General features: G+C 35.0%; 3 protein-coding genes and 1 long non-coding RNA gene across 15 annotated transcripts; 2 read left to right on the plus strand and 2 right to left on the minus strand.

Annotated features, from left to right (window-relative positions):
- Nucleotides 1–333: 333 nt before the first annotated feature.
- On the minus strand, nt 334–7,194 carry LOC108197502 (uncharacterized). 5 transcript variants are annotated; one of them, XR_010286632.1, is made up of 5 exons: nt 6,825–7,192; nt 5,325–5,400; nt 2,364–2,642; nt 1,508–2,188; nt 334–732 (listed from the first exon to the last, which is right to left on the minus strand). It is a non-coding gene; the product is annotated as an uncharacterized LOC108197502 (long non-coding RNA). The 5 variants fall into 5 exon arrangements; XR_010286631.1 differs by lacking the exon at nt 334–732 and having other exon boundaries at nt 794–2,188; nt 2,364–2,462; nt 2,548–2,642; nt 6,825–7,194; XR_010286630.1 differs by lacking the exon at nt 334–732 and having other exon boundaries at nt 794–1,929; nt 2,103–2,188; nt 6,825–7,193.
- On the plus strand, nt 2,060–6,407 carry LOC108197501 (putative serine/threonine-protein kinase). Of its 8 annotated transcripts, none has more exons than XM_017365141.2 (10): nt 2,060–2,191; nt 2,283–2,359; nt 2,469–2,541; nt 3,464–3,663; nt 3,750–3,985; nt 4,341–4,467; nt 4,544–4,615; nt 4,690–4,873; nt 4,952–5,084; nt 5,939–6,407. In XM_017365141.2, exons 4-10 carry the CDS (start codon nt 3,510–3,512, stop codon nt 6,188–6,190), a joined length of 1,158 nt encoding a protein of 385 aa, XP_017220630.1. In that variant the 5' UTR covers nt 2,060–2,191; nt 2,283–2,359; nt 2,469–2,541; nt 3,464–3,509; the 3' UTR covers nt 6,191–6,407. The 8 variants fall into 8 exon arrangements, with proteins under 8 accessions (XP_017220630.1, XP_017220629.1, XP_063939972.1 ...); XM_017365140.2 differs by lacking the exon at nt 2,469–2,541 and adding an exon at nt 2,590–2,660; XM_064083902.1 differs by lacking the exons at nt 2,060–2,191; nt 2,283–2,359 and having other exon boundaries at nt 2,517–2,646.
- An 8,056-nt stretch (nt 7,195–15,250) lies between the features above and the next one.
- On the plus strand, nt 15,251–16,754 carry LOC108199100 (ethylene-responsive transcription factor ERF086). Its single transcript, XM_017366849.2, has one exon. It carries the CDS (start codon nt 15,414–15,416, stop codon nt 16,476–16,478), a length of 1,065 nt encoding a protein of 354 aa, XP_017222338.1. The 5' UTR covers nt 15,251–15,413; the 3' UTR covers nt 16,479–16,754.
- Nucleotides 16,755–16,954: 200 nt separating this feature from the next.
- Nucleotides 16,955–24,050, minus strand: LOC108199835 (zinc finger CCCH domain-containing protein 34). Its single transcript, XM_064082903.1, has 7 exons — nt 23,678–24,050; nt 23,393–23,562; nt 22,976–23,041; nt 20,544–20,663; nt 20,150–20,464; nt 19,747–20,064; nt 16,955–18,000 (listed from the first exon to the last, which is right to left on the minus strand). The coding sequence occupies exons 1-7, from the start codon at nt 23,760–23,762 to the stop codon at nt 17,620–17,622; spliced, it is 1,455 nt and encodes a 484-aa protein (XP_063938973.1). The 5' UTR covers nt 23,763–24,050; the 3' UTR covers nt 16,955–17,619.
- Between the last annotated feature and the right edge of the window lie 1,274 nt (nt 24,051–25,324).

The raw sequence follows: 25,324 nt of genomic DNA on the forward strand, positions 1-25,324 counted from the left end.
GGATCTGACTATAGAGTTAAGGGGGTCACTTTTTTTGTAAAAAATATAAACTTTCAAAATAAGTTTGAAAAATTATCATATATAAAAAGGATTTTTCTAGTGTGTGACATGGGCACACACCAACAACCACTTTTTACTTAGGTAGGAGGTTTTGATTGATGTGAATTTTTGTGCATAGAAGGAGCCTTCATTTATTAATGGGATGAGAGCCAATAAGAATTCAACACCTATTAAAAAGTGGTTGCTGGTGTGTGCACATGGGCACACACTAGAAAATTCGATATAAAAATTGTAAAATGTTCATTTATAAATTTATTTGCATAGATTTGACTAGTGTATGCAAGTCAACAAATTTCTTGGCTCCGAGGTAACCATCACATGTTAATGGAGTAATATTTATTACAATTCATAAGGAACCACACTCCGTACAATTCTTTCAACATGAATATCCTAAATATTGATTTGGATTGTGAAGTTATTGTTCACAGGTCACGATTCTCTTAAATAAGCAGACCCCATTTTTTAAATTGATTCATACAAGTCTGAAAAAAAATACTTGAGCCTGAGTTGTTATGAACTAGTTCACCAGATCTCCAATCACAAAGTTAAATTTATGTTCGAGTTTGCTCACGAATAATTCAGTTCGTTTTTTCGACATCAAGCTTGTTCACGGATAGTTCAGTTTCATTCATGGCACTGCATATACACTCAAAGATCACACTCTGGCATTGTCTGTAAGAAACAAACCTAATCAACAATTTTTGACTTTCCGCAACTTTACAAAACTCGTATAAACATAAAAGAAAATAAATACAATAAACAAATGAAAAACCTAGTACACTGATGCATATAAAAGGTGAAATCACAATACAAAAATGTAAGAACTCATTTAACCCCACCAATAAAAACCAGACATACACAAATCAACAGCCAACTATGCTCCAAAACATGACAAAGGCATGCAAAGGAAATACTATACTGTCATTTTCCTCAGTGAAACAGTACAATACAGCTGGTCTGGGGCTCATTTCATGCACAAGAACTCAGTTCACACGTACTCGAAAGGCTTATCATTGAGTTGGCGATTATCGATGACTTAACTCATAATCATGGATCATTATCATGAGATCTAGTTGAAGTTTAGATTGAATGCAAGTCTGAAACAAGTCATTTACTTAAATTTTGTACTTCAACTACTCCCCTACTGACCTACTGTACCTAGGCTTATAGGTGTTGATACTATAGGTAATCTGAATTAAAATCTACGTAGGTGGTTATTAGTGAACAGCCCACCAAATTGGGTTTTGTCCTCGAAGTATAAATGCCTTGTAAAGAAATTGGCACAATAGAGGAAATGTACTTGATAAATTAGGTTGTAGCCAGCTTGACTGGCAAGGAAATTGACAAAACAATCAAGTTGAAACATATTGAAGAAGAGGAAATGACCATTGGACAAAAGTGTGGTGTGAAGGTGAGTTCATAGTCCCTACTAGGAGTTCAAGATTACCTCTTTGAAAGAAAAAACATTAGATGTATATGACTTGTTGGCTGTGAAAAGAAGGAGATTAGCTGGAGTAAGGACCACATGAATTGTGATATTTTTCCAGCATAGGCCACAACAGTTTCTGAGGTTGTCTCCTGTTTTAAGAGATAATTTCGAAAATTTCGAAAACTTAGTTAAGGTTCTACAGTTGATTATGCATCAAAAGAGTGGTAAGAAAACAAACCTCTATTGATGATGCAATGCATTATAAAGACATATCAGAAGATTTACATTTCCCAAGAAACAACCCCTTCCTCCTTTTTTCTCTGACATGGTCTCTTGGATCCTGCTCTCAACACTGCACAAGATGACAACTTCCTTTACACCAATCCCCCTCTTCTTTCCAGCCTGAAACAGAACACAACCACCTCTGGAAAGCATACTGTCTACATATACAGCCACTTGTATTAGTTGTATATAATTTGAGAGAGAGACTTAAAGCTCAAGATTCTCACTATCCACAATCACAACCACTCAAAGGAACAAGTTATATATCATATTTTAAAATAGAAGGGCCATGAAATTTATTTACATGCACCGTATCTGACAGAAGATTTACCAGATTTTCAAGATATCTCTGCTTCTCTGTGATAAAGAATATTTAAAACATTCAGCCATAGAAGTTGCATGCCTGCATCACATCCGCTGGTAATATCATATTAGATCAGCACATGATCTTCATAAATATTGGTCCTAATTTACTACGGAAGATATCAAAATTCACTATTTTTTTCTCCAGATTAGATGGTAGAAAAAGGGCAGATAGAGTCATAAAGTGTGTTGAAGGAAGAAACATCAAATACAAAAATTTGATAGGTACCTTTTCTTTTGATCCCTTTCAGTGATTAAGTATCCAGTGGCTGTCAGTGTCATCATTCTTTTGATCCTTGCCCCATAAAAGATCTAACTTTACAATTTACTACAGAAGCTCACATTTCTTAATAGGAAATTCCACCAAAGTTACAAAGCTTGATAACACAAGTTCAGGATTACTACAGGTATACCTTTATACAGCCATCTCTTTTACATTACACTACTTCCTGCAGGTCTGGATTGCTGCTCTGCCGATCCATGGTACTATAAATGTCCCAGAGAGAACCTGTGTATGTGTTAGTATGTAAGTGAATTTTACAAAGAGATATCAAACAAGAGATTTTTAATAGTAGAATTTTTTTTATAATTTGTTGTTTATAAGCTAAGTTCTTCTACTGTCTTTTGATCACTGCCCGACTGCCCCTGCATCTTTCTTCATATCCCCAACATACAAATTTAGGCTTGGTTTTGCATGAGAAAACATTATCAAGGGGAAAAAATGATGCCCTCTTAGCTATCACTGTTTGCATCTCAATGATATGATGGAATTAGCCAGTAGAGTGGGGTACTATGAAGAGACAGTGAGTTGTCTTCTGATATCTTTATCAGAATCAGGAGAATCTTTTTACCAGTTTTTCTTAATGTTGGTGAAACCAGTAGAATGAGCACTAAATAAACCAACAAGTGCATGCAATATAATTCCAAAGATATCATGTATGTCTTTCCTTTATAACTATATTTCCCTTGGAGAGTACTAAGTCAATGGCATATACACTGATCACTAAGATGTAAGTATTGTTACTACTTAAGCTGAGTCTTATGGTTCTTATTGCAAGATTTTTCTGCAAGTTGAGACTCGAGATCATCCTGTAAGTATTTTCATAGATATAGTGACGCAGTGAGCGTTTTAGGTAGGGGAACAGCACAAAGCCAAGTTACAGCAGAGGACCACTTGATGAAGTTCCTGAACATAGGCCCTTTTTTTTTCCCGAACACCAACCGTGTAAACTGGTCCCAAATGCATAATTATTCTGTAGTTTATTCATAATGTCTTCACTGAAATGCAGTCAAATCATGTTCGTTCAATATACATATGTCTATATGCAGGTTCAGATGTTCAGGTCCGTAGTGATCAACGTGGAAACTATACCAGATGTCAAGATCATTTGCGGTTACACTAGGCGGAACAGGAGGAGCAGTAGTATTATTGGGAATACTCATTGGGGTTGTATGGTTTTATATGTTACAGCGTAGAAAGCATTTAAACAAGAACTCAGACACAGGTTCTTCAGATCCATCGGCAATAGGTAGGTTAGATCAAAAATTGACATCGAGATAACTAGTTTACGGTTCCATGTCTGATACATCTTTAATCAATGCTCAACTATTACAGTCGAGGTAAAAGGAAGAGGTCCACACAGTTCTTCTGTAACACCACCTCTTATGGGGCAACATGAAGCAAGGCAGTTCATGACAGAAGAGTTGGAGCAAGCTACAAATTACTTTGATGAGAAAAACCTCATCGGATGTGGAAGATTGGGTCAGGTTTATAAAGGATTGCTTCAGGATGGGACTATCGTGGCTATTAAAAGACGTGCAGGCATCCCTCAGCAAGAATTTGTTGAAGAGGTAAGTTAAATATTAGGCTATAATAAACTGAAACTATCATACATATAATACGGAGCTATATTCTTTAATTTGTAAGAACATAGCAGTACTCATATAGTGTTCCTTCTTTAACTTAAGAAATTAGGATCTCTGGTCACACGAGCTAATAAAATTGTGGATCTTGACCAAAAAAAAAAAGACAGTTCCATGAGCGAATGAAAAGAAGAAAATAACTGCTTTTACGTTTCCCACACTCTAGACATTTAAGTATTGCAATGTTAAAACAAATCCACATATTTTCTTAGCAGCTTCTTAAATATAATAATTAAATGGAGTCTGTACTCTAATTCTTCTAAAATCTCTTGTTTGATAACAGGTAGCCTACTTATCAGGGATTTCACACCGAAACCTAGTTTCTCTTCTAGGCTATTGCCAGGACTGTGGATACCAAATGATAGTATCTGAATATCTACCTAATGGCAGCATGTGCAGCCATTTATATGGTAGGAATTATTCATACGAATGGCATATTAATGTTATATGAACTATATGTCATGCTATGGATTCATCATTTGACAGCAACCGGGAAAGATTCAGCATCAAAACTGGAGTTCAAGCAGAGGTTGTCAATAGCTCTTGGGGCAGCTAAAGGTATCGACAAGCACTTTGTTGACCAAAAATCAGAATAGAGAAGTAGATATATAAGAAAATTTCTGCTGATGCAGGTTTGAGCCATTTGCATAGCCAACAAACTCCAATGGTGCATGGTAGCTTTAAAACATCAAACGTTTTGGTAGATGAAAACTTCATTGCCAAAGTTGCGGATGCAGGAGTTTCCAGACTATTACGAAAAATTGAAGATGCGGGTCCATCTCACTCAGCAAGAACCAACGTTTACGAAGATCCCGAGTAAACTATTTTTTAATGCTTTTATACACTTGAATTCAAGTTACTTTTTTCTAGACTCAATTCATCATCAATGTTCAGGACAGCCCAAATGGGGATTTGTACCAAGATGAGCGATGTCTACAGCTTTGGGGTCTTTCTTTTGGAGCTTTTAATAGGACAGGAGGCTTCACATATTGATTCCTTTGGATCAGATGGAAGTATACTTCAATGGGTATAGAAAATGAATATCCCCTAGTTCAATTTCGAACATCTTTCTCTGATCATATGTATGAATGCTCAACCAACATGCTAAGAGAATAAATTAACATAGCGTTACACATTAACCATTCATAGAAGGTAGAAGAAACATGAAAATATTGGGAACATCTGATAGTTGACACATAAACATGTGCCTGAATTCAATAATTCAATAAAAAACGACAACATGTAGTAAAGAAGAAAGTAAAATCACCTGCTATTTCTTTCTTCGTACATAGCAAGTGGTGTAGTACTGAGGTGCCCATTGAAAATTGTCTTTGATGCATAACCTGTACAATCTCAGTCAAATTTTATTATGAAAGTGTATTTTACAGCTAGATGTAGTACTCTTGATGATTGTTATGATGTCATCAATGCATAATAGTGAGTCATATATTTATTTCTTAGCTTTCAAGAGCATTCAGAATATCACTAGCAAAAAGATGGAGTTTTATATATTCTGCTACTGTGTTTCCAGCATCTTCATTTTAGTTCTGGTCAAGTAAAACAATTTCATTTTCTTCTCAACTGAAATTCTTTAGAGGATTTGTTTTTATATCTATATAGGCGAGCCGTAAATATGAAGGGTCACATAAAGACTAGTTGAGATACACACTGTGCCGCTAATTTAAAATTGAGGTTATGAAGTTTTCCTAAATTAAAGAGTCATCTGATATTCTATTATTTAAAATGCATGCTAAGATCATTCTTTACACAAATGTTTTAGCAATCTGAAATTTCTAAACTGACTTGTAGTTAAACTTTGTTGCCATTAGATATGTAAAAGAAACTTATATTGCAAATTGATATTTATATTCGTTTTTGCAGGTGGAGACACACCTGAACTCAAACGATATGATGGATCATCGGCTAGGAGGAAGCTTCACCACTGAGGGCATAAAGGATTTTATCAGATTAACGCTACGATGCATGGCACCTCTAGGAAAAGGAAGACCTAACATGCAAGTGGTTGTTTTAGAGCTTGATAGGATTCTTGAGAAGGAGATCACACTCACAACGGTGACAGGTGAAGGGAGCGCTCAAGTTACTCTAGGAAGCCAACTGTTTACTGCAATATAAGAAATATATAGCAGGAAAGAGGCTCCCCGGGTAATTAGTTGGGTCGGCAACTAGCTAATACTAACTTAAGTCATAACATTCTCTACCATTGGCACTGCTGCAAAAACTAAAATGTCGTTGTACATCTTATCCAATGTATTTCAAATCATCACTCTAACGACAACACACAATGACAGTTTTTCATGTTTTGCAGATTTATATTTTTATCTTGAACATCTCTCTTCCAGTAAGCTATTATTTATAGGCATCTATGGGGGGTTTTGGATTATCAGTGAGAATGAGAATCGGGAATGAGAATGAAGGGTATGGGAATAAGGGGTATGAGAATGAGTATCCCAATGGCAGTGTTCACAAAATTACAAATCCAAATTTCAACACATGAGTTTGAGGTTCCGATTCCCGTTAACCGGACTCATTAATCATGAACCAGACGCCTCCTATGTATTTTCAATAGAATACTATACATTATCTTATAAGTTGCATAGTTTCAGCTGAATTCTTGTTTATTTTTTGATATATGAGCCATATATATTTATGGACCCTTGAATAGGTCTTCAATGTCTAATAAACACAATTGATATTGGTAAACAAGAAGACCAATAATTAACAATTTGAACTCGAGTAGAAAACATACTTTTATGAAGAACACCAGGATTCCGTAGAAACCGAGGCGCCACTGGTCACTTAACTTGGTATCAAAACTCGGTCTCGCGGGATCGACTCCCTACCATCCCAACAACAAATTTATGCCCAAAGATCACTCTCGACCCCATGCAAGAATATCATCCAAACCCTAACCAACGGCTCGAATCTCGAGGTTTCCCGCCAATTCGACTGTCTATTGTAATCGTAAAAGAAGAGGCTAATTTTGACTACAGTAAATTTGAGCTGCATGGGGTTAATTTTGATGATGAGTTGGAGCTGAATGAAGAGGTAGAGGACGAGTTGTTTGGGGTTCAGATAGAAGAGGCGAAATTCGAGGAGTTGATTATCGATGACAAATGTGGGTTCAATTGACTTCTGATTGTGTTTTAAATTTAAGTTTAGATGATTTTTACACTATTAATGTATTTAAGTTGTGGGTGATTGAGCGCGGTTGGAGCCCAATCAGTAAGTTTATCTTCTGTTGTCCTGGGACACTTCTCGAGATACTCATCTGTGAGGCAGTACAGATGAGGCAGTACATTCCGACAAGTATTTTGGATTACAGATAATTAAACGCAAATGATCTCTTTAGTTGCCGTGCAAAGTTACTGATATCCTTTGTTTACTCTGTTTCTGTTTTTCTGAATGCATCAACATAATAATATAATGGGGATATTCAGTTATTCACTTATTCTGATATGTCATATTTTTATGTGTTGTAAAATATACCATAAAGGAGCAATTTGCGAAATATCAAAGTGGAGGTTTAGGTGTAGATTTTGGATTTGAATATGAATTCGAGTTGCAAAATGCTAGTTTCTGAACTTGATAACAAACTTGCTTAATCTGATACACAAATCGGATCTTCCAAATGCATGTGAAAATTGCACATCTCTTTTAAAAAGACCACAACTCAGGAAATGATATATGCTGTTTATGAGCTTGTGCAGGGAAGGAAAGAATCCGCGAAAGAAGCTGGTCTCATAGACTCATCTGAATCGTCGTTAATTTATGTCAAACTTTACATATATGTCCCAACGCGGATGACTTTACTTTCGTCTTATTTTTAATTTCTACTGCATACTGATACCATCGTTTTATGTTTCATACGTGATGTGGCACCGTTTATGGCTTTGATTTCATATTTGTTAATGTAATGTTATGTCTGATCTTTATGTACATTGGAACTGCTTAATGCCCTTTTCGGAATTTGGTTTAGGCAATTGGTTTAAGTGTTACATATACCAATGTTTTTCTTTGACTATGCCTGGATCCACTGTTTGATCAACAAGTAGCTTGAGTTTAATATCAAACTTCTCGGCTCTCTGTGTTAAAGTTTAGACTGTTAATAATCGTGTTAGAAATCAATATTACTTCCGGTAGGTTTTCTGATGTCTTCAAGATATATGCTTCAGCGATGCAGCTTTGGATTCTTATGCTTGCACCGATTTTCCTTCACCCTGATTATTGAGATGATGAACGTCTGATCCAATTAGGTTTACCGGCCCTCTAAATTTGAACCACTCAGCTGATATCTACTTAGTACATGTGTTTGAGATCTCTCATGAGTCACCTCTCCAGGTAGCATGTAGTTCAATCGGGTCTGCAACGCGTTTAGTGCTCGAAAAATCTCAGGGCACTGTAATAACTGAACTCGAAGGCTTATTTTGATTAGTAATATTAATTCACTAAGAAAGTCATAATGTAAGTTGATAAATAACAAATTCGAATCTCTGTGCAGGCAATTGCAGTGCATTTCAATTTCTGCAATTGTCCTTGCTGGATCGTTTTTACAATTTAGTAGATATAAATGAAAGGCTCTTGCAATCTCAATGTTACCCCGTCTACAAGTTGATATAAGCAATTGTTACTGTCATAACTTCCTTTTGCGAAACTGATGTTAATCGGCTACGTTTACAATGTTTGGTGTATTGTAGCAAACTAATTCCTAAGCTATCAGAAGTGAAGCAAACATCTGCAACCCAAATCGAAGGATGAGGCCTTCATTTAGTTTGTAAGTTTGATTTGATTCTCCGAAATGAAGACATTGCAGTTGAAGTTCTTTGCCTGGCAATGCAAAGTCCTCAGTCACCATAAACAAAGCCGAGGGCCTGGTATATAATTTTTCTTCTTCTTTTTAGTAATTTGTATCGCAATTTAGTGATCCAAGATAATAACAAAGGCCTTTATTTACAAATACGAGAAATCCATGTTCCTAAACGCAGCAATCCGAGAGAAAGGGTTTTTTTGCCGCTATAACTTTTAGACATTTATGTGTGAGTGTAAATTGTTCTAAAAATCGATAATTAATCCATGTTTCATAACTCGTCTAATTAATTCTATCTCTGCTATTACATTAATCATTCGATTAAGTTCTGAGCAATTCAATTAATCTCCGATTAATCTTTATTCCGTATTTTTGCCGATTAAATAATCCGATTCACACTTATTAAATCACTGTGTGAGCGTAGAAATCTGAAGTTTGTTGCATAATAATTTGAAGGTAAAGCATGGTAAATGTCTCTGGTGGGGAAGACACTAAGGACTCGTATCTTTGACCCTACACCACCTTAATAGTAAGACGCAGATTCTGTTTTACTGTTTCTAGCAATCCCTACTCTTTCGGACACTACTAACTCTCCACTGTAAAAAAATTAATCAAGTCCAACCTCGTACTATTTTTCTGCTCTGGTTTTTACTGTGACTAAATTGATTTTAGTACGCTTGTTTGACACATAAGACAACAGTAAAATGTACGACTAGTCCTGTACCTTCTGCTAGTCATGAAATAGAGTCCTCTTCCTTTTGAGTGTGTTCTTTCGTAGAGTTGCAGTTTGGGAACTCAGTATATGACCGGTATAGAGAAATTTACCAACTCTGATCAGGATTGGTGATTGTGGGGAAAAAGATACAAGCTATATTCCGGATTTATACATATCCTATGGTCTATGCTCTCATCATCTACGTATATACGTTTGGGACCGAGAGTTCGACGAGTATTCAAAAATTGTTATAAAATATAATTTAATAAGTTATTTTAAAATTTTTAAAATTTTATAAAATAATATTTATATAAAATCTTAAAATACGTGTCAAGTAATTAAAAAAACTGTATAATAATGAATAGTATGGAGTGAGTATTGTAAGGAAATATTGTAGTGCAGATAAATGAATGCATGGATCATATATATATATATATATATATATATATATATATATATATATATATATATATAATATAGTGTCCGAAGATTGAGATCACATTTATTTGTCATCATCTTTTTTTGACAATGCAAGCTAATAATTCTAAAAGTTAAAGATTAGTCACTGATTAATCTTTTTTCATAATTTGTCGAACTGATTAAATATTCGATTATTCAATTTATATTAAGTGTTTTTTTTATTATGTGTTAGTTATCGATTAAGACTGATTTCGCTCGCCGGTGACATTGATAGTGATACATGAAATGTGGTTACAAAATTCATATAAACTTGATTTTAAATGGGATTGATTGTAAAATGTTAGAGTAAAACGTAGACGGTAAAAATAACCTAACATTGTAATGATTACTTTAGTAGGGCAACAAAAATGTGAAACATTCATCCTACACATAGTATAGAAGATTGATGGAAGGAATTTTTACATGGCAACTAAATGCATTACTCTGTGATCGACAACGCACAAGAATGACAATTGAGTTGTGTCATGGCAACTGTTTTCAAGTGTCACTATTCTTAGTACTAACCATATATATTACACTTGCACTTCTCATCATTACAAGCCATGACCACAAGAAACTCTAGAGGTGTTTGGTCATAAAATCTGGATTCTTGTCCCGATTGCAATTTGCTATTCATCTTCCTTTCATTTTCTATCAATAGGATTTAAGGATTTTCTTTGTTTTCATTCATTAATAAATAAATAAAGTATATTAACATAATGAGCACGTATAGAAAACAGAGCTTGTGCACGTACAAATAATTTACATAGCAACTCCATGTAATTACATAAATGGAGAAGAAAAGGGAGGAAAAATGTTATGAAGAAAACCTTTTTAAATATGTTTTTTGAGTTTTTTAGAAAGAACAAAAAGAATTTCTATTCTCTTCATCAGATATTTGTGAAAATGCTAGAGGAATTGTATTGACTACATACTTTTTTTTTCTTTTTTCCACTTAAAAAAACCTGGAGTATTGAAAGAGTTTGTGATGTATCCGATTATTAGAATTATAATATCGTTTTACTTAGACCCATTAAACAGTTAAACAATTTGAATAAAGATTTAAGAATAATATATATGATATTTACGCTTCAAATTAATAATGCACATTTGAGATTATGTTTGTTAGAAGAACTTAACATTGCCAAAGTATTTATTACATTAATTGAGTATTTTACTTTTATAAATTGCTTTAGAAAATTATTAGAACCGGACAATTAAAGTTTGTCTTGAATCTCACTAGAGAATTAAAAACCAAAAAATTAAAATGGAGAGATCATAAGCCAAATTGACACTTAACAAGTGTGCCCATCTCTTTACAAACACACATTAGCATTTCGTCAAAGGTCCAACTAGAAGTAGTCTAAAATTCTCCTTAGTCCTCATCTCATCAAGAATGTCATTCTCTTTATCCAGAAATCCCGGACTACCTTGAATCACCAGCTAGACAAAATTTTTGAAGCTTGTGCAAAATTCCTACTCAATTTTCTTTATATCGTCACAACTTAAAAAGAAGAGGACTCAGCCCCACCTTAATTTGTAATATATACAAATGTAAATAATCATCTTAGACCAAGGGGACCAAACCCACTCAAAGAGTTTAATATTTTTAAGTTTTATTATTTGTGAATTGTGATTAATTTATCTTCTTTTTTTTTTTTTTTTTGAAACAAAGCACTTGCTTATATTAAATTGCTTCAGAAATAAGATTACAACTAATGATCTCAGGAGCTACACCGAACCACTCCCTTGGACCTGACATAGAAAACGCAGCTCGTGCTAACAAGTGAGCTACAGAATTCGCAGATCGATACTCAAAACATACTAACACTTCTGTAAAGTGTTTTAACAAAATGACACATTCATCTGTAATAGCATGGAAAATTGAGTTTCCACGCTATATATTTTTGTGTCAACACAATAAAATACTAAATAAATAAATTATTTTATTGAATTTTTTGATTTATTGTTAAAATATTAAATAAATTGTAGTTAAAAATGTGGATCCCTTGCCCATATATCTTATACTCGCAATAAATATGAACCAGCATATGTAAATGACTAAAAAAAAAAAATCATAAGTGGGATATTACATTGTAAAAGTATTAGTAAAATGTATTAAAGAATAAACTAGTAATAAAAAACTGAAAACATTGGAGTAATATTTTACAAATTGCTACTATAAACAATGTTGGTTAGTGGAGTAGGATCACATCTTTTGATATGTATAACTGTTTAAGCTTGTATTGCCCTTGACTGATTGACTGGCTCTTCACATTATTTTGAAATGAATTACTTTATCTATTTTAACGAGTAAATAATTGTGGAAGGAATTATTAGAATATTATATATTTCACATCTCATGCATGTAGATGACATATCCCATATTTTCATTTCTTACTTTTCCACTCAACCTGTTTTTTTCTTGTAGGTTATGCAATTCCATGTGAAAGTACTAGTGGAGGAGTCAAGGTTACATATATCTTTATAATGTTCACGTACACTAAATTAAAATTACTTTATGTCTTAGGTGGGGTATTGCTCCCATGTTACAAAGAGAGTTAAATATAAAACTATTTTATTTGAGATGTCTCCAGTCTTCTAAATATATATTTTATTAAATATATTGCAAATAGAAAAATATATATGATAAATATATATATTATTTTAAAATTATTTTATTTAAAATGGCTTTCAAATATTGTTTAAGTGTTTATATATTTTATTTTAAGAAATAAAATTCTATTCACACAATTGGTATGAGCTCCAAGTACCATAAAAAAGTAAGCAGTGGCAAACAGATGGAGCATTGAAATGCTAAATTCAAGAAATAGGGTTGACTCAAATGTGATTATGATTAGTATTTGTTGTTCCCAAAGCCATATAGGCATGTGAGTTTAGTGAGTAAAGGGGAAAGTATGATTTTAGAAGTCCCATTTTAAACCCCACTAATTTTTTGTTAGGAAAATTGATCCATTTTTGCTTTACAAGTGTTCCTTAAGCTTTGGATTTATTGTAGCCTTTACATTGACTTTTGAGAGACAAGGAGCCATGTGACTCACTTCAACTTGTTATGTTCCTCAACCAAGAGCTTGTTTTATGCTCCTTGGACTTGCTAGCGTACTTTCATTTTCATCACGACATGCTCCTGGATTTTCATTACTTAAGAGAGTGAAATTAAATGAATAATGATCCTGACTATCACTTGTTGACAATAAACTATCTCTCATGCTCTATGGCTGGAAGCAAAAAATTCTAGAATGGATTAAGGAGTCGTTTGGTTGACCGGCATCTGAAATCATGTATGGGTTTTTGATACTTCGGGGAGGAGGTGGGTATGAGATGGAGGGTATGAGAATCAATTCCATTTTTGATTTTTTGTCTCTATTTCAGTAATTAAATATTAATTTTTAATACAACAATAATCAATGATGCAAAAATATATAATAATATTTTTTTTAATTTTTTAAATTAATATAAATTATTAATATATATTTTTTTTAAATTTGAATATATTGATTACAAATCTCAACCAAACACATGATATTATACCTTAAACCCACACCATCTTAACCCGATTGCTTATTCCAACCCCATATCACTCGACGAACCAAACGACCCCGTCTTCGCCTTTCAGATAATTTGGTGAACAATCACTTATTAAGGAGTCAGATTTAAATGAAATATGATAATAGTTCAATTACCATGTAAAGCTTAATGTCAACACACACAAACTTCAACCTCAGCTCTTGGTGAACCCAAACTTAGGCAGAATATAAAGAGCAAACTACTCCAAGTCTCTAACAAGTGACAGAAACATACGCAAACCTATGATGTAACTGTAGCATTACCATTTACCAATACAAAACAGGGACATAACTGAATGTCTTTACCTAGACCTGTTAGCTTGTGATGTTGCCATCAGCTAACACATAATTTTAACATGCATAGCAGCCTGTTTACTTCGACTCTTCCGCTTAGGACAACCGGTAACTTAACATAATTTAGAATATTAGCAATTTGTGTATATATTGTTTAAATCACTTGTAATAGTTGGTATGATAACATTCAACTGCTCCATTAAAACACATGAAGGAAACGAGATTGAAGGAAATTTTAGGTGATTAATTTGGCTTAGAACGCGGATTGTACACGTGCATTTTGGAATGATATCGAGTTATAGACAAACAAAGTCTGTATGCCTTAAAATTCAAATATTTGAGCCTCTCTAGGAGAGTAGAAGACAAAGATATTGTCTTTAGTTTTCCCTTTATGCATGTCTATGTCTAGGGATCACTTACCCTGTTTCAAGAAGTTTCTAAATAGCTCATTATTCTATCATATTAATCTCTTATAATATTAATCTTTGATGTTTATCAGCTTAGCACCAAGATCACATCTCTTATTAGCATCAATTATAAGTCATATTTATGAATAATAAAATGTTTAGTATATTGGAAAACTAGTGAAAGTTTTGAAAAAAGCAAGCTTGATCAAAAGTGTTTGTGTGTTTGTTCAGGGAATCAGGGTGGACATGTATCCTATTTAAAGTTCTTTTGGCCTGAATCATTATTTCCGGTATATGATTAGTGGCATCTACTTCATAACCATAAATTTTAAGTTATTAGTACGTTAAATGTGTTATATACTCCAAATTTTATCACAATTTTTTTTCTTAAAGAAGACATGTGACTGATTTTAGTTAGGTTGTTTATAATAAGTTGCGAGTGGATCGACATGATATTTGAATTTTGTCGACGGCCTGCTAGCCTATTTGATAGTGGTCATAACTTGAACGGGAATTTATATATTGTATAAGAATCACCGCGTCAATCATGGACTGATCTAAGATTGAAATCTTCATGAAATACAAAATAATTTTGAAAAAAATACTTGTATATTTCCCAAATTTCTAGAGAAACTTCTCTAATTTTGTAAGGTTTAACATGCTAATAATGCTTTAGAAGAATTGGTTCTTAACTTTTAAAAGATGTAAGGTTTAACAGGCTAATAATACTTTAGAAGAATTGGTTCTTAGCTTTTAAAAGAAAGAAAAGAGAATAAGCGCTAGATTAACCTTGACCAGTTCACAGTTGATAACAAAGAATTAAAAGATTGTCTTTAAAATTTTATATTAGGAATAGTTTGAAAAGGGAAGACTGGTCTTGCGAAAGAGTGACATATGCAGTGTCCTTTTCCCTCTCACAACATGAAAACCTCAGCTTTAAAAGACCTCCTCCCTTCATGTACTTATCTCACCACACTTGAATCATCCTACTCAAACCTCACTCTCAAATCTCCTCTTTCAACATTCCAACTCTGCCACATTTCCCTTTCACTACTTAAAATACCCAAGAATGTCCACTCCCTCAAAATTCAACTCCCCTGACTCTTCCACAATGCCTATTCCAATGGGATTTTCCATTCTTCAAAGAAACACATCCCCCCCTCAGCTCACAGAGAGAAGAGGCCGTCGAAAGCAGGCCGAGCCAGGCCGCTTCCTAGGCGTAAGACGACGTCCCTGGGGGAGATATGCTGCAGAAATCAGAGACCCTACTACTAAAGAAAGACACTGGCTTGGCACATTTGATACAGCTCAGGAAGCGGCACTTGCTTATGACAGAGCTGCACTTTCTATGAAAGGCACTCAAGCAAGAACCAACTTTATTTACTCTGAAAACACTACTTTTCATTCTCTGCTCTCTCCTCTTGATGTTCAAACTTTGTTCCAGCCCTCTTCACATTTCCTCACCACAACTCAAACCAAACTCCCCACAACTCAGATCACTAGTTCATGCCAGGTTTTTAGTACTGCTAAGACTACTCCAGTTCAATCAGACACTTCCTCATCGCAATCTTCCTACGGCTCTTCCCCTACTGATAACTTCTTTTTCTCGAGTGATCATAGCTCAAACTCCGGGTACTTGGAGTGCATTGTGCCTGACAACTATCTAAACCCTCCATCAAACAACAATGCAGCCAAAAAAGATGAAAGTTTCTGCACTGCAGCCACAAGGGCTAATACCAATAACTTCTTGGAATCAATTCCATCACAACTCTGCGATGGAAATGCATTTTCTGCTATCGATGCAGTAAGCGTTGCCACGATGGCCTCAAACCCGGGAGATGTCAGTAACATGAACAACATTCCATACTGTTATCATGAGATCAGTAATAATGGGTACTGGCAAGGTGATCAGAAGCCCTGGGAGATGAATTCTTATGAAGCCGAGGCGATGATCAACAACCCATTACTGGTGGAAGATGCATGCATGGGGCATCTGTATCCCGTGATCACGGATAATCTGAGCTACGGTTCATACGAGTCGATGGCTTCCCTGAATTCGTCGTCGACAAGTTGTGCATCTCTGCTTCCTGCTTTCGGTGATAATGTGGTTGGTCTGGGATACTCTCCCTTTTAAGTAGCAGTGTTTATGATCCCAAGTTGTGATGATAAAGTACTAAGATTATATATAATTACATATCAAGCACCTGCCTATTTTTGTGTTAAGTTCTAGCATTTCCTATATGCATTCAAGATTTCAAGACTTTGATATTGTACCTGTAACTACTAAATATAAATTAGAGTGGAAAGATCTGCATTTCATCCTGTTTGTTTCTTCCTTGCAGAGATTTTAAAACTGACAGAAATGTAGTTTATATTGTACTGCATATCCCTGTCATGTTACCAAACCAAAGAAACAACAGCAACCAGAGGGGTGCAAATAGGATAGATCAATCAATATATCAAATCAACCATATATACATAAACACTTTTTCAATTTGTCTACCAATTATCTTCACTGTGAACCACTTTTCAGATCATTCATACTCTATTGCATCTGTAGACTGATAAATTATAAAACAGTGCATTATTAGAAACTTGCAAGATAAAAAGGAAGAAAATTTCTTCTTTTAATATAAGGATCAGAATTCAGAAGTGAAGAAAGGAGTAACTACTACAAAGTCAAGATTGTCATGTTCATAATTTTGTTGTATTTGGTAAGAACTATAAAAAATTTACTCAACAATTGAAACCTCACAGCACAACCATGCAACATGTGGTTTTCAAGGCAGCACGGCGACATTTTGCTTGAAATTTAGAAGTCTTGCAACAGAGACCGGACAAAAAGGCAGAACAACTTATCTTCAACTTGATACGATGAGTTGATGCTTATAGCTTTTCCAAGATATCAAGAGAACCACATCGAAGGCTAGATTAGGAAGGCTTGCAGCATAAATAAACACAACAAACTCCAAATTTGGAGATATGGATTCAACTCTGACGATTTGAACTAAGTAATGTTTGGCAGGTATTCAGAAACTAGTTGAGAGGCTATATAAGTTTTTGCTGGGCATTTGAATGGTGAATATGGCTTATTCATGATGAAAGTAATGGCCATATAAAAATTATATGAACACAAGTGAGAGAGGCTGAATGTGATAGATGTGACTCAGGGAACCATGACGACCAAGTATGTAAGACTGCTGATAGAGGACTGCACAAAATTATAACAAAGGTTCATAAAATGTATAAAGAGGTAGGAATATCCAGCAACATGCTCAGCCTGATGTGGATGCCTCACTAATATGAGGTGTACTACTACCAGTTGAAGTGGTAGAGCTCTGACCAGGCTGCTGGATACTAGATTGCGGAAGAGTATCATTTCTTGAGAAGATAGAACCAACTGAACCAGCAGCTGTGCTTAAAGGAGTAGACATTCTGGTGACAGATGCTTCTTTATCAGGCTTTAGCTCTGATGACGAAGATGATGGGGCTAAGGTAGCCATTGATGAACCGACTGGGTAAGGAGCAACAGGCATATCGGTAAGAGATGATGCAGATGGACTGTAATTCAGTGTTGACATTGGGTGATCAAATTTGCAAGAATGCCCAAATTTGCATATCCCGTTCAGTGCATAATGAGAACAAAGTGGGGCACCCTAGTAACATATCAAAATAAAAGATAATTATAATCTAATAACAAACTCAACAGTATTCATTATTCAATATACACGTAGAATATACATGTATGAATCTTATCACTGAGCATGAGAAAGTTAGACAGCTTTAAAAGAAGTCCAATTATGTGATGCAATTATGTTAAAACCTCTACTCGACTAAGTAATCAATTTTTTTGCCAAAGGGGTCACAGACTCGAAGCCTATAACGCATACTTTGTCGGAGGGAAGCACACATGACAAATATAAAAATGACAAAGCAATTGATATTATAATTTCAGTTTCAAGTAACACCACAACATAACAATAAACAAACATACATACTATTCCAAATAAAAAAGGAAAGAATCTAATCTATATAGGGAATGCTCTAAAGATATGAATTATCTGATATACTATTAAGTTTTCTTTTTACAGTCAATCACAAAAAAAATTAAATACTGACGCACACATTTAAATGTCCCCATTCACACTCAAAGCCGTCACTCTTCTTACCAAGAGTAAGTGTTGTAAATGGTTCATAAGACCCCTTAAAAAAATACAGATAAAACAATAAATTATATTTTTTCTTCGCAAAAGCGGGAATAAGCACAAAGCCTGAAGCAGTGAAAAAGCTGTCATTAAATGGTGCTTCAATTGAAACTCAAGTGCAGCTTTGTAAGATGTGCTTTTTCTTGAAGCGCAGAAGTGGATTCCACTGCTTTGTTGTGCTTTGAGCTTAAGCGCACTTTTAACTATTGCATATCGCTTATTGTGAGAGCTCCATACATATCAATTAAAGACAAAACACATATTAGGGACACACCCGAACACATTTATTATAGTTTAAGTTTACTCCGCCTGTTGTTACCTTTTTGCACTAGAGAGGACACCTCAAACATATGAAGAAAATGTCAGCAATTAGTTTCCGGACAGAGGGTGCTCTATGAGATTCTCGTCTTGTTAGCATCGATTAGGTCACTAGCATTGGCACCAAAGTTTATGTAAACACTGGCTTTTATCCATTTGTGAAGACAGTTCCCTCTTCAGAGATTCATATTACGTGTGTGTGTGTGTGTGTGTGTGTGTGTGTGTGTTTGTGTGTGTGTGTGTGTGTGTGTGTGAGAGAGAGAGAGAGAGAGAGAGAGAGAGAGAGAGAGAGATTTTACAAGTAAATAATTCATTACTTTTTACAAAGGAATTTTTATCCGGAAAATATTTCATTTTTTTGAAACTACACAAATACTGGATGATCTAGAAAATGTTCTCCTGACATCAAAGGCCGGAAAATTGCAAATCCAGGAACAAAATTGCACATGCCACAATTGCCAAAAAAACCATATTTTCCAAGAAACAGAAGAGATTTAACTAAGATTGTATTTCCATATATAATTAAGTGCAATTTTCACTTCAAATTGAAAAGTTGTAGTATTCTTATTCATAAAAATCTATTCATGTAGCTGGAAAAAGAAAAGACTAGTAAATTTTCCAAGGCACAGAAGACACATAACATATAGGCTTGAGCATGAACATGGAACATGCAAATCATTTGAAGCTAAACGCCAAAAAAGATTTCAAACTCGTGTATAACCAGTTGGCTACAGTTAATGTATCAACACATAGACTCATTCTTCTTTTACCCCCAAGAGAAGACATATTCGATCAATTATTAGACGGAATCCCAGTAAAATTAAGTAAATATCCTTAGGAAAAGCAAAGAACTTGAAATAACAATGTTCAGAAGTTCACCGGACGTAAAGGAAGACCCATGGGACTGAGGACAAAATTCGTTTTTGGGGAACTCCATTGTGCAGGGTGATGGTATTTGCATGACGAGCCAAACTTACATTCCCCTGTTTTCATATAATGCTGACATTCCGGCTGACCAGGTCTTTCTGGAAAAACATGTTCTTTCTGGTTATAAGCTGAATGCACAGCAGGAGATGTCATAGACAGATAAGGACCAGCAAAGACAGGAGCTGTAGAAGATAGCTGTGACATTCCATAGATAGGTCCTGCTCCTGCATTTGATTGAGCACTTGGAGAAGCAACTGGACTCAGAGGGGCCTGTAAAAAGTCATTTGCCAACTAAAAGCTATAGATACTCTTTTATTTAGATTGCTGGCTGTATTGAGAATATTACAGAGCATACCTGGTAAGGATTCCAACCAGCCATGGGCACCATCCCTGGGGGGAGAATCACTGGACCATATGTCCCTTGAACATATGAACCGGGCAGAAGAGCAGGCCTTGCAACTGGCCAGTTACCAGCCACCACCCCATATTGTTGAGACGATGGACCAGGAGACTGCATGGCTGGATAAATAGCGGAAGGCACAGTTGCTGCTGCAGGGAAAAGTGCACGAGCTGGAACATGTGTGCCATCTGGATGTGGGTGATGGAACTTACAGGTGACTCCAAATTTGCATTGCCCTGTTTTCAAGTAGTAAGAACACTCTTTCTCGCCCTGTTACAACAACAGGAATTATAAGACAACTCAGCTTCTAGAAAGGGTTGAGATATAGATTCTTAAATAAAAAGCTGACCGGACGCAGGGGATATCCAGAGACACTTATTGCCACTGAGCTTGCAGATCCAACTCCGTGTCTAGGATGATGGTACTTGCAGGAGGCACCAAACTTACACATGCCCGTCCTCATATAATACTACAAGTTTAATATGAATATCACAGTCAAATAAAAGGACTAAGTCGAAAAAACTGATATATGAATGATCTGGGATCAAACCACAAAGTAGATATATAATATCATAATGCTTAATATATGTCCAAAGATCTTAATTCATGTAGCTTACCCAGAGAACGGCATAATTGACTTGAATTTATACATTAAGTATAGACTTATTTTACAAAATTTAAAAACAAAAATTGCACATGCTTTCTGACATAAATCTATACACAAAGTATTACAGCATGAGTAACAATTAAGAAAACACTTAACACTTAGACATGTTATTATTTCATGTTGTGGGTCACGTTCCACATAGAACCATTAGACATAGAACCCTTAGAACCCTTACCTTATTTCTTGTATTAGTTAGGGTTCTGCAGTAGAACTTCATATGAAAAAAAAGTCTTATTTATGTATTATATTTTGAAATTACTTTTGAACACACACAACGATGCAAAAAAACATGTATTTAGATTTAGATCCTGAAAATCTATGTAAAATATAGGGTTCTGCAGCAGAACCTTAGTGGTTCTATGGTTCTATTTTAAGCATTGGTTTTCTCTTGAGCACGACCCTATGTTAAAGCTTGAAATAATCCGGAAATTATGTGAAGTAGTTCCCAAATCTGCATCAGTAAAATCAATTGAAGGTGAGCCTATCTGAATACAAATAAAATCTTTCTAATCAGGTGTTAACATTCACCAAATCATGTTTCCATATTTACCAGTTGAATATAACAGTGACATTACTGTGCAGCTTAATCAAAAGGGCGGTTCACTAGTTCCTGTCTCTAAACACCGAGACACCAAATGAGAAATTGGCGAGTTACATTGAGAAATCCCTGGGACACCTCACATAATATGACAATGATTAAGAATAATATAAATAGGATCCCTTGAAACTTTATATATTTCCCGACCAACAATAAGGTATACATTTCTAAAACCCATGTTTGAGTCTAGTATCAGACCTGCTTTTTACATATCTCCCGTGTAGGATATGGAATGTAAAGGAAAAAAACCCATTCTATAACATAGGGCACACGTAACAAGTAATCTTCATAAAACATATATGTCTTTGTCCATAACCAATGCACAGGAGAAATGATGAAGAGAATAAAAACATCACAACTCTGGAGATCACCAAATTCATAAATATCAGAAATAGGATTACAAAAAGATTGTACTCAACTTCAACATATGGACAATGAAAAGGAAGGATGAGTTATGATTAGAACCGTTAGAGATCCTCTACTTCTAAGTTTAAAAGGCTGCTGCAGAATGGCAAAATTTAACAGAATCTGCAAATGTAGGTTCAGTTTCACATTTCTCAAAAACCTATTTTGAGTACATATTAAGTACATTTCGCTATAACCAAAACATCTAATTAAAGTAGGGTATGGATGAGGACAGATAAAATATTCAGTAGAAGAGGGACGAAAGTAAGAAGTTGCCAAAAAGAAGCTCCCTGCATATTAGGAAAACAGATCTGAACTGAAGTAGAAGACGAAAGAAGAACATCTATAAATAGAACCTAGGGTGGGTGCATTTAAGAGCTAAGAACTAGGTAGATATATCCTATAACAATCAAAATGCAGCAATGTCAGTCTTTCAATCTCAAACATAACAAGTTCTTGTAATGAATTATGAACATACGAAATACATGAGAGGACGAGGCACCACAAGATAAGTACACTTATGTATAGAGTTGAAGGTGGCTGCATTAAAAAGATATCTATTAGGTAGGTAAATTCTAGAAAAGTCAATATGCAGTAATTTGTGACTTATAATCTCAAACACCAACAAGTTCCGATCTAAATATAATGTACAGATGACACAGAGAAAAGGACGAGCCGACAAGGCATAGCTAGAAATGATGTATTAACTATCTATATAGAAGGCTCAATTATGAGATCAGCAACTAAAATCATCAATTACAAGTATGCATCTTAGTTTACCATAACTAGAACTTAGTACTGAAGTACAGGATAAATGAGAGAGAGAGAGGGGGGGGGGGGGGGGGGGGGGGGGGGGGGGGGGGGGCTAGCTAAGCATTAGGTAGAAAAACCAAAAACAATAGAAATAAAAAAATGTCTGTCTTCTATTTTCAAACATTGAGAACATCCAATCTTTGGATAATGTGGATAGGATACAGAGAAAAGGACGAGGTGTAACTAGAGATTCACTGTATATTCTAAAGGCAGGATGATGAGAACATCAATAAAACAGTATCATCAGAAAGCAAGAATCTTCATTCATTTAAAAGTAAAGCAATACTAATGAAATTACCTGACAAACAGGTTGGCCAACTCGCTCAGGATACTCCCCTCCACTTGCCCTCATAGCACCAACAACCTAGCAGCAAACACACATAAGATTCATCAAATTCAAGTCAGTTATGGTCATCAAACCTATACAACAATTCCATACACTCTTTAACTCCAAATAAGTACTTGTATGAACGACATTTAATTAAAAAAACCATGCGGAATCGAACCAAATGTTTTCTTCAAAAGTGTACAAAATCAAGACCAAAATCCAGTACAGATCAAGCAATAATAAGATCAAAAAAGATATTCCGCCCTTTCGCATTAAAAAAACACTAGATCATAACTAAATTACCACATAAACCACTATGATCACATAAATTCCTATAAAACCCTAACACAAACACACAAATCACCGACGATTGCACCACTAACATACCAAATTCCGATCACGGGGATGATTAAACCGACACCGCGAACCATAACCACAAAACCCCGTCCTCAGATAATAGATACAATCCGCCTCATCAGGCCTTTCAGGGTACGAATCATCACCACCGCCACCACCACCGCCGCCGCCACCACCGAGTCCTAACTGCCACATAGGCTCTGCATTTCACAAAACCATCATCAACCCAAATCAAAACCCACTCTACATTACAAAATCAAACAAAAATGCAGCTCAAATTCAACCAAAATCAAATTGAAATTCACAAAAACTCACCTTCCAAGCCTGTTTCACCGCCCGGAGAGCTCCATTCCGCCACCGGATCCGGTGATGACCCTTCTGTCGGTTGTAACCTCTCCATGTAAATCAACTCCAATCTGTCTCTACACAAATATATAACCACACTCCTCTACACAATCTAATATATAAACACACAAATAAATATCTCAAAATCAAGAAATCCAATCTAAATACCCAGAAAATAAATAATAATTAAATAAAATAGTAAATAGTAAACAGAAAAGAGCTGAATGCTGGAAAAATCAGAGAGAAAGAGCCAAGAGATGGGCCCAATGATTAAATTCTAGAGAGAGAAGTTTCCTCAGCTTTCTTTGTTCACAGTCTATGTTCTTGGTGAAATGTGAATAAAGTGAAGTGAGTTTGTTTAATTTTAAATATAATATTAAATTTATTATTATTATTATTGTTTTGTTGCGTAAGCGTGGCAGTTGATGTACGCGCCAAATAAAGGCTGACCGACCTTAAAACAAATGTATAAAGTGAGTTAAAGTGTAACAGTGTTTGTGTCTCGGTACTTAGGTGTCCTTGCGTTGCCTCGTTTTGGACATGTGTCTGTAAACATATTTAGGGCTGTAATTCGAGTCGGGCGGCTCGCGAGCTCGCTCGGCTCGAACTCGTTTAAGTGGGCTCGGCTCGGCTCGACTCGTTAAACGAGCCGAGTTCGGGTAAAGGTTTCGGCTCGTTTAATTAAACGAGCCGGCTCGACTCGACTCGTGAAATTAAACGAGCCGAGTTCGGGTAGAGGTTTGGGCTCGATTAAGTGTAAAATTATACGAGCTGGCTCGCTCGGCTCGTTAAAACCGGCTCGTTTAGCTAAACGAGCCGGCTCGACTCGACTCGTGAAATTAACCGAGTCGAGTTCGGGCAAAGATTTAGGCTCGATTAGTTAATCGAGCCGGCTCGGCTCGGCTCGATTAAAGTTGGCTCGAATTAGGCTCGGCTCGAAACTCGCCCGGCTCGGCTCGAATTACAGCCCTAAACATATTCAACTACCTAGGCCGGTAAGTATGTATTAAATTTGTTTAAGACATAAATAATTTTTTTTCTATTATATGTATAATTAAAATAATTTCAAATAAATATATTATTAAGGACTTACTTCTGAAAATATAAGTATTCCAAACAATCTCATTATAGATTTTATTTAATATTTAATATAGTTGAATATATATTAATATATCTAATAAATATATCCTGATATTTGGAAAAATAGTATATATAATATTTTTAATACATTCTTTTCCAAATGCAAATGATTGGTATTTTTTTAAATGTATGTTTATATAATTAACAAATAATATAATAAATAATAAATAAAATTAATTGAAGTAAAGTTGATTTTTGAGAAAACGTTATGCTAAAGTTTATAAAATATTGATGAATGTAGAATGATACAAAGATTCAAGATAATATGAAGATAAATTATAATATCAATATTTTGTGATACCGTTGATTCAGTTTGATTTGCAGATTCGAGGAATATTCATATTTAGATATATAATATAGAGTTAGGTTCGATGTAGTCCACATATTAACTGTAGTACCGTAGACCACATATGTTCTGCAACTATAGAATGACATAAAAACATTGCGAAATGTATGAAATTTATTATTTTGTGAAAT

Source organism: Daucus carota, chromosome 8 (genome assembly GCF_001625215.2).
Source record: "Daucus carota subsp. sativus chromosome 8, DH1 v3.0, whole genome shotgun sequence".
NCBI lineage: Eukaryota > Viridiplantae > Streptophyta > Magnoliopsida > Apiales > Apiaceae > Daucus > Daucus carota.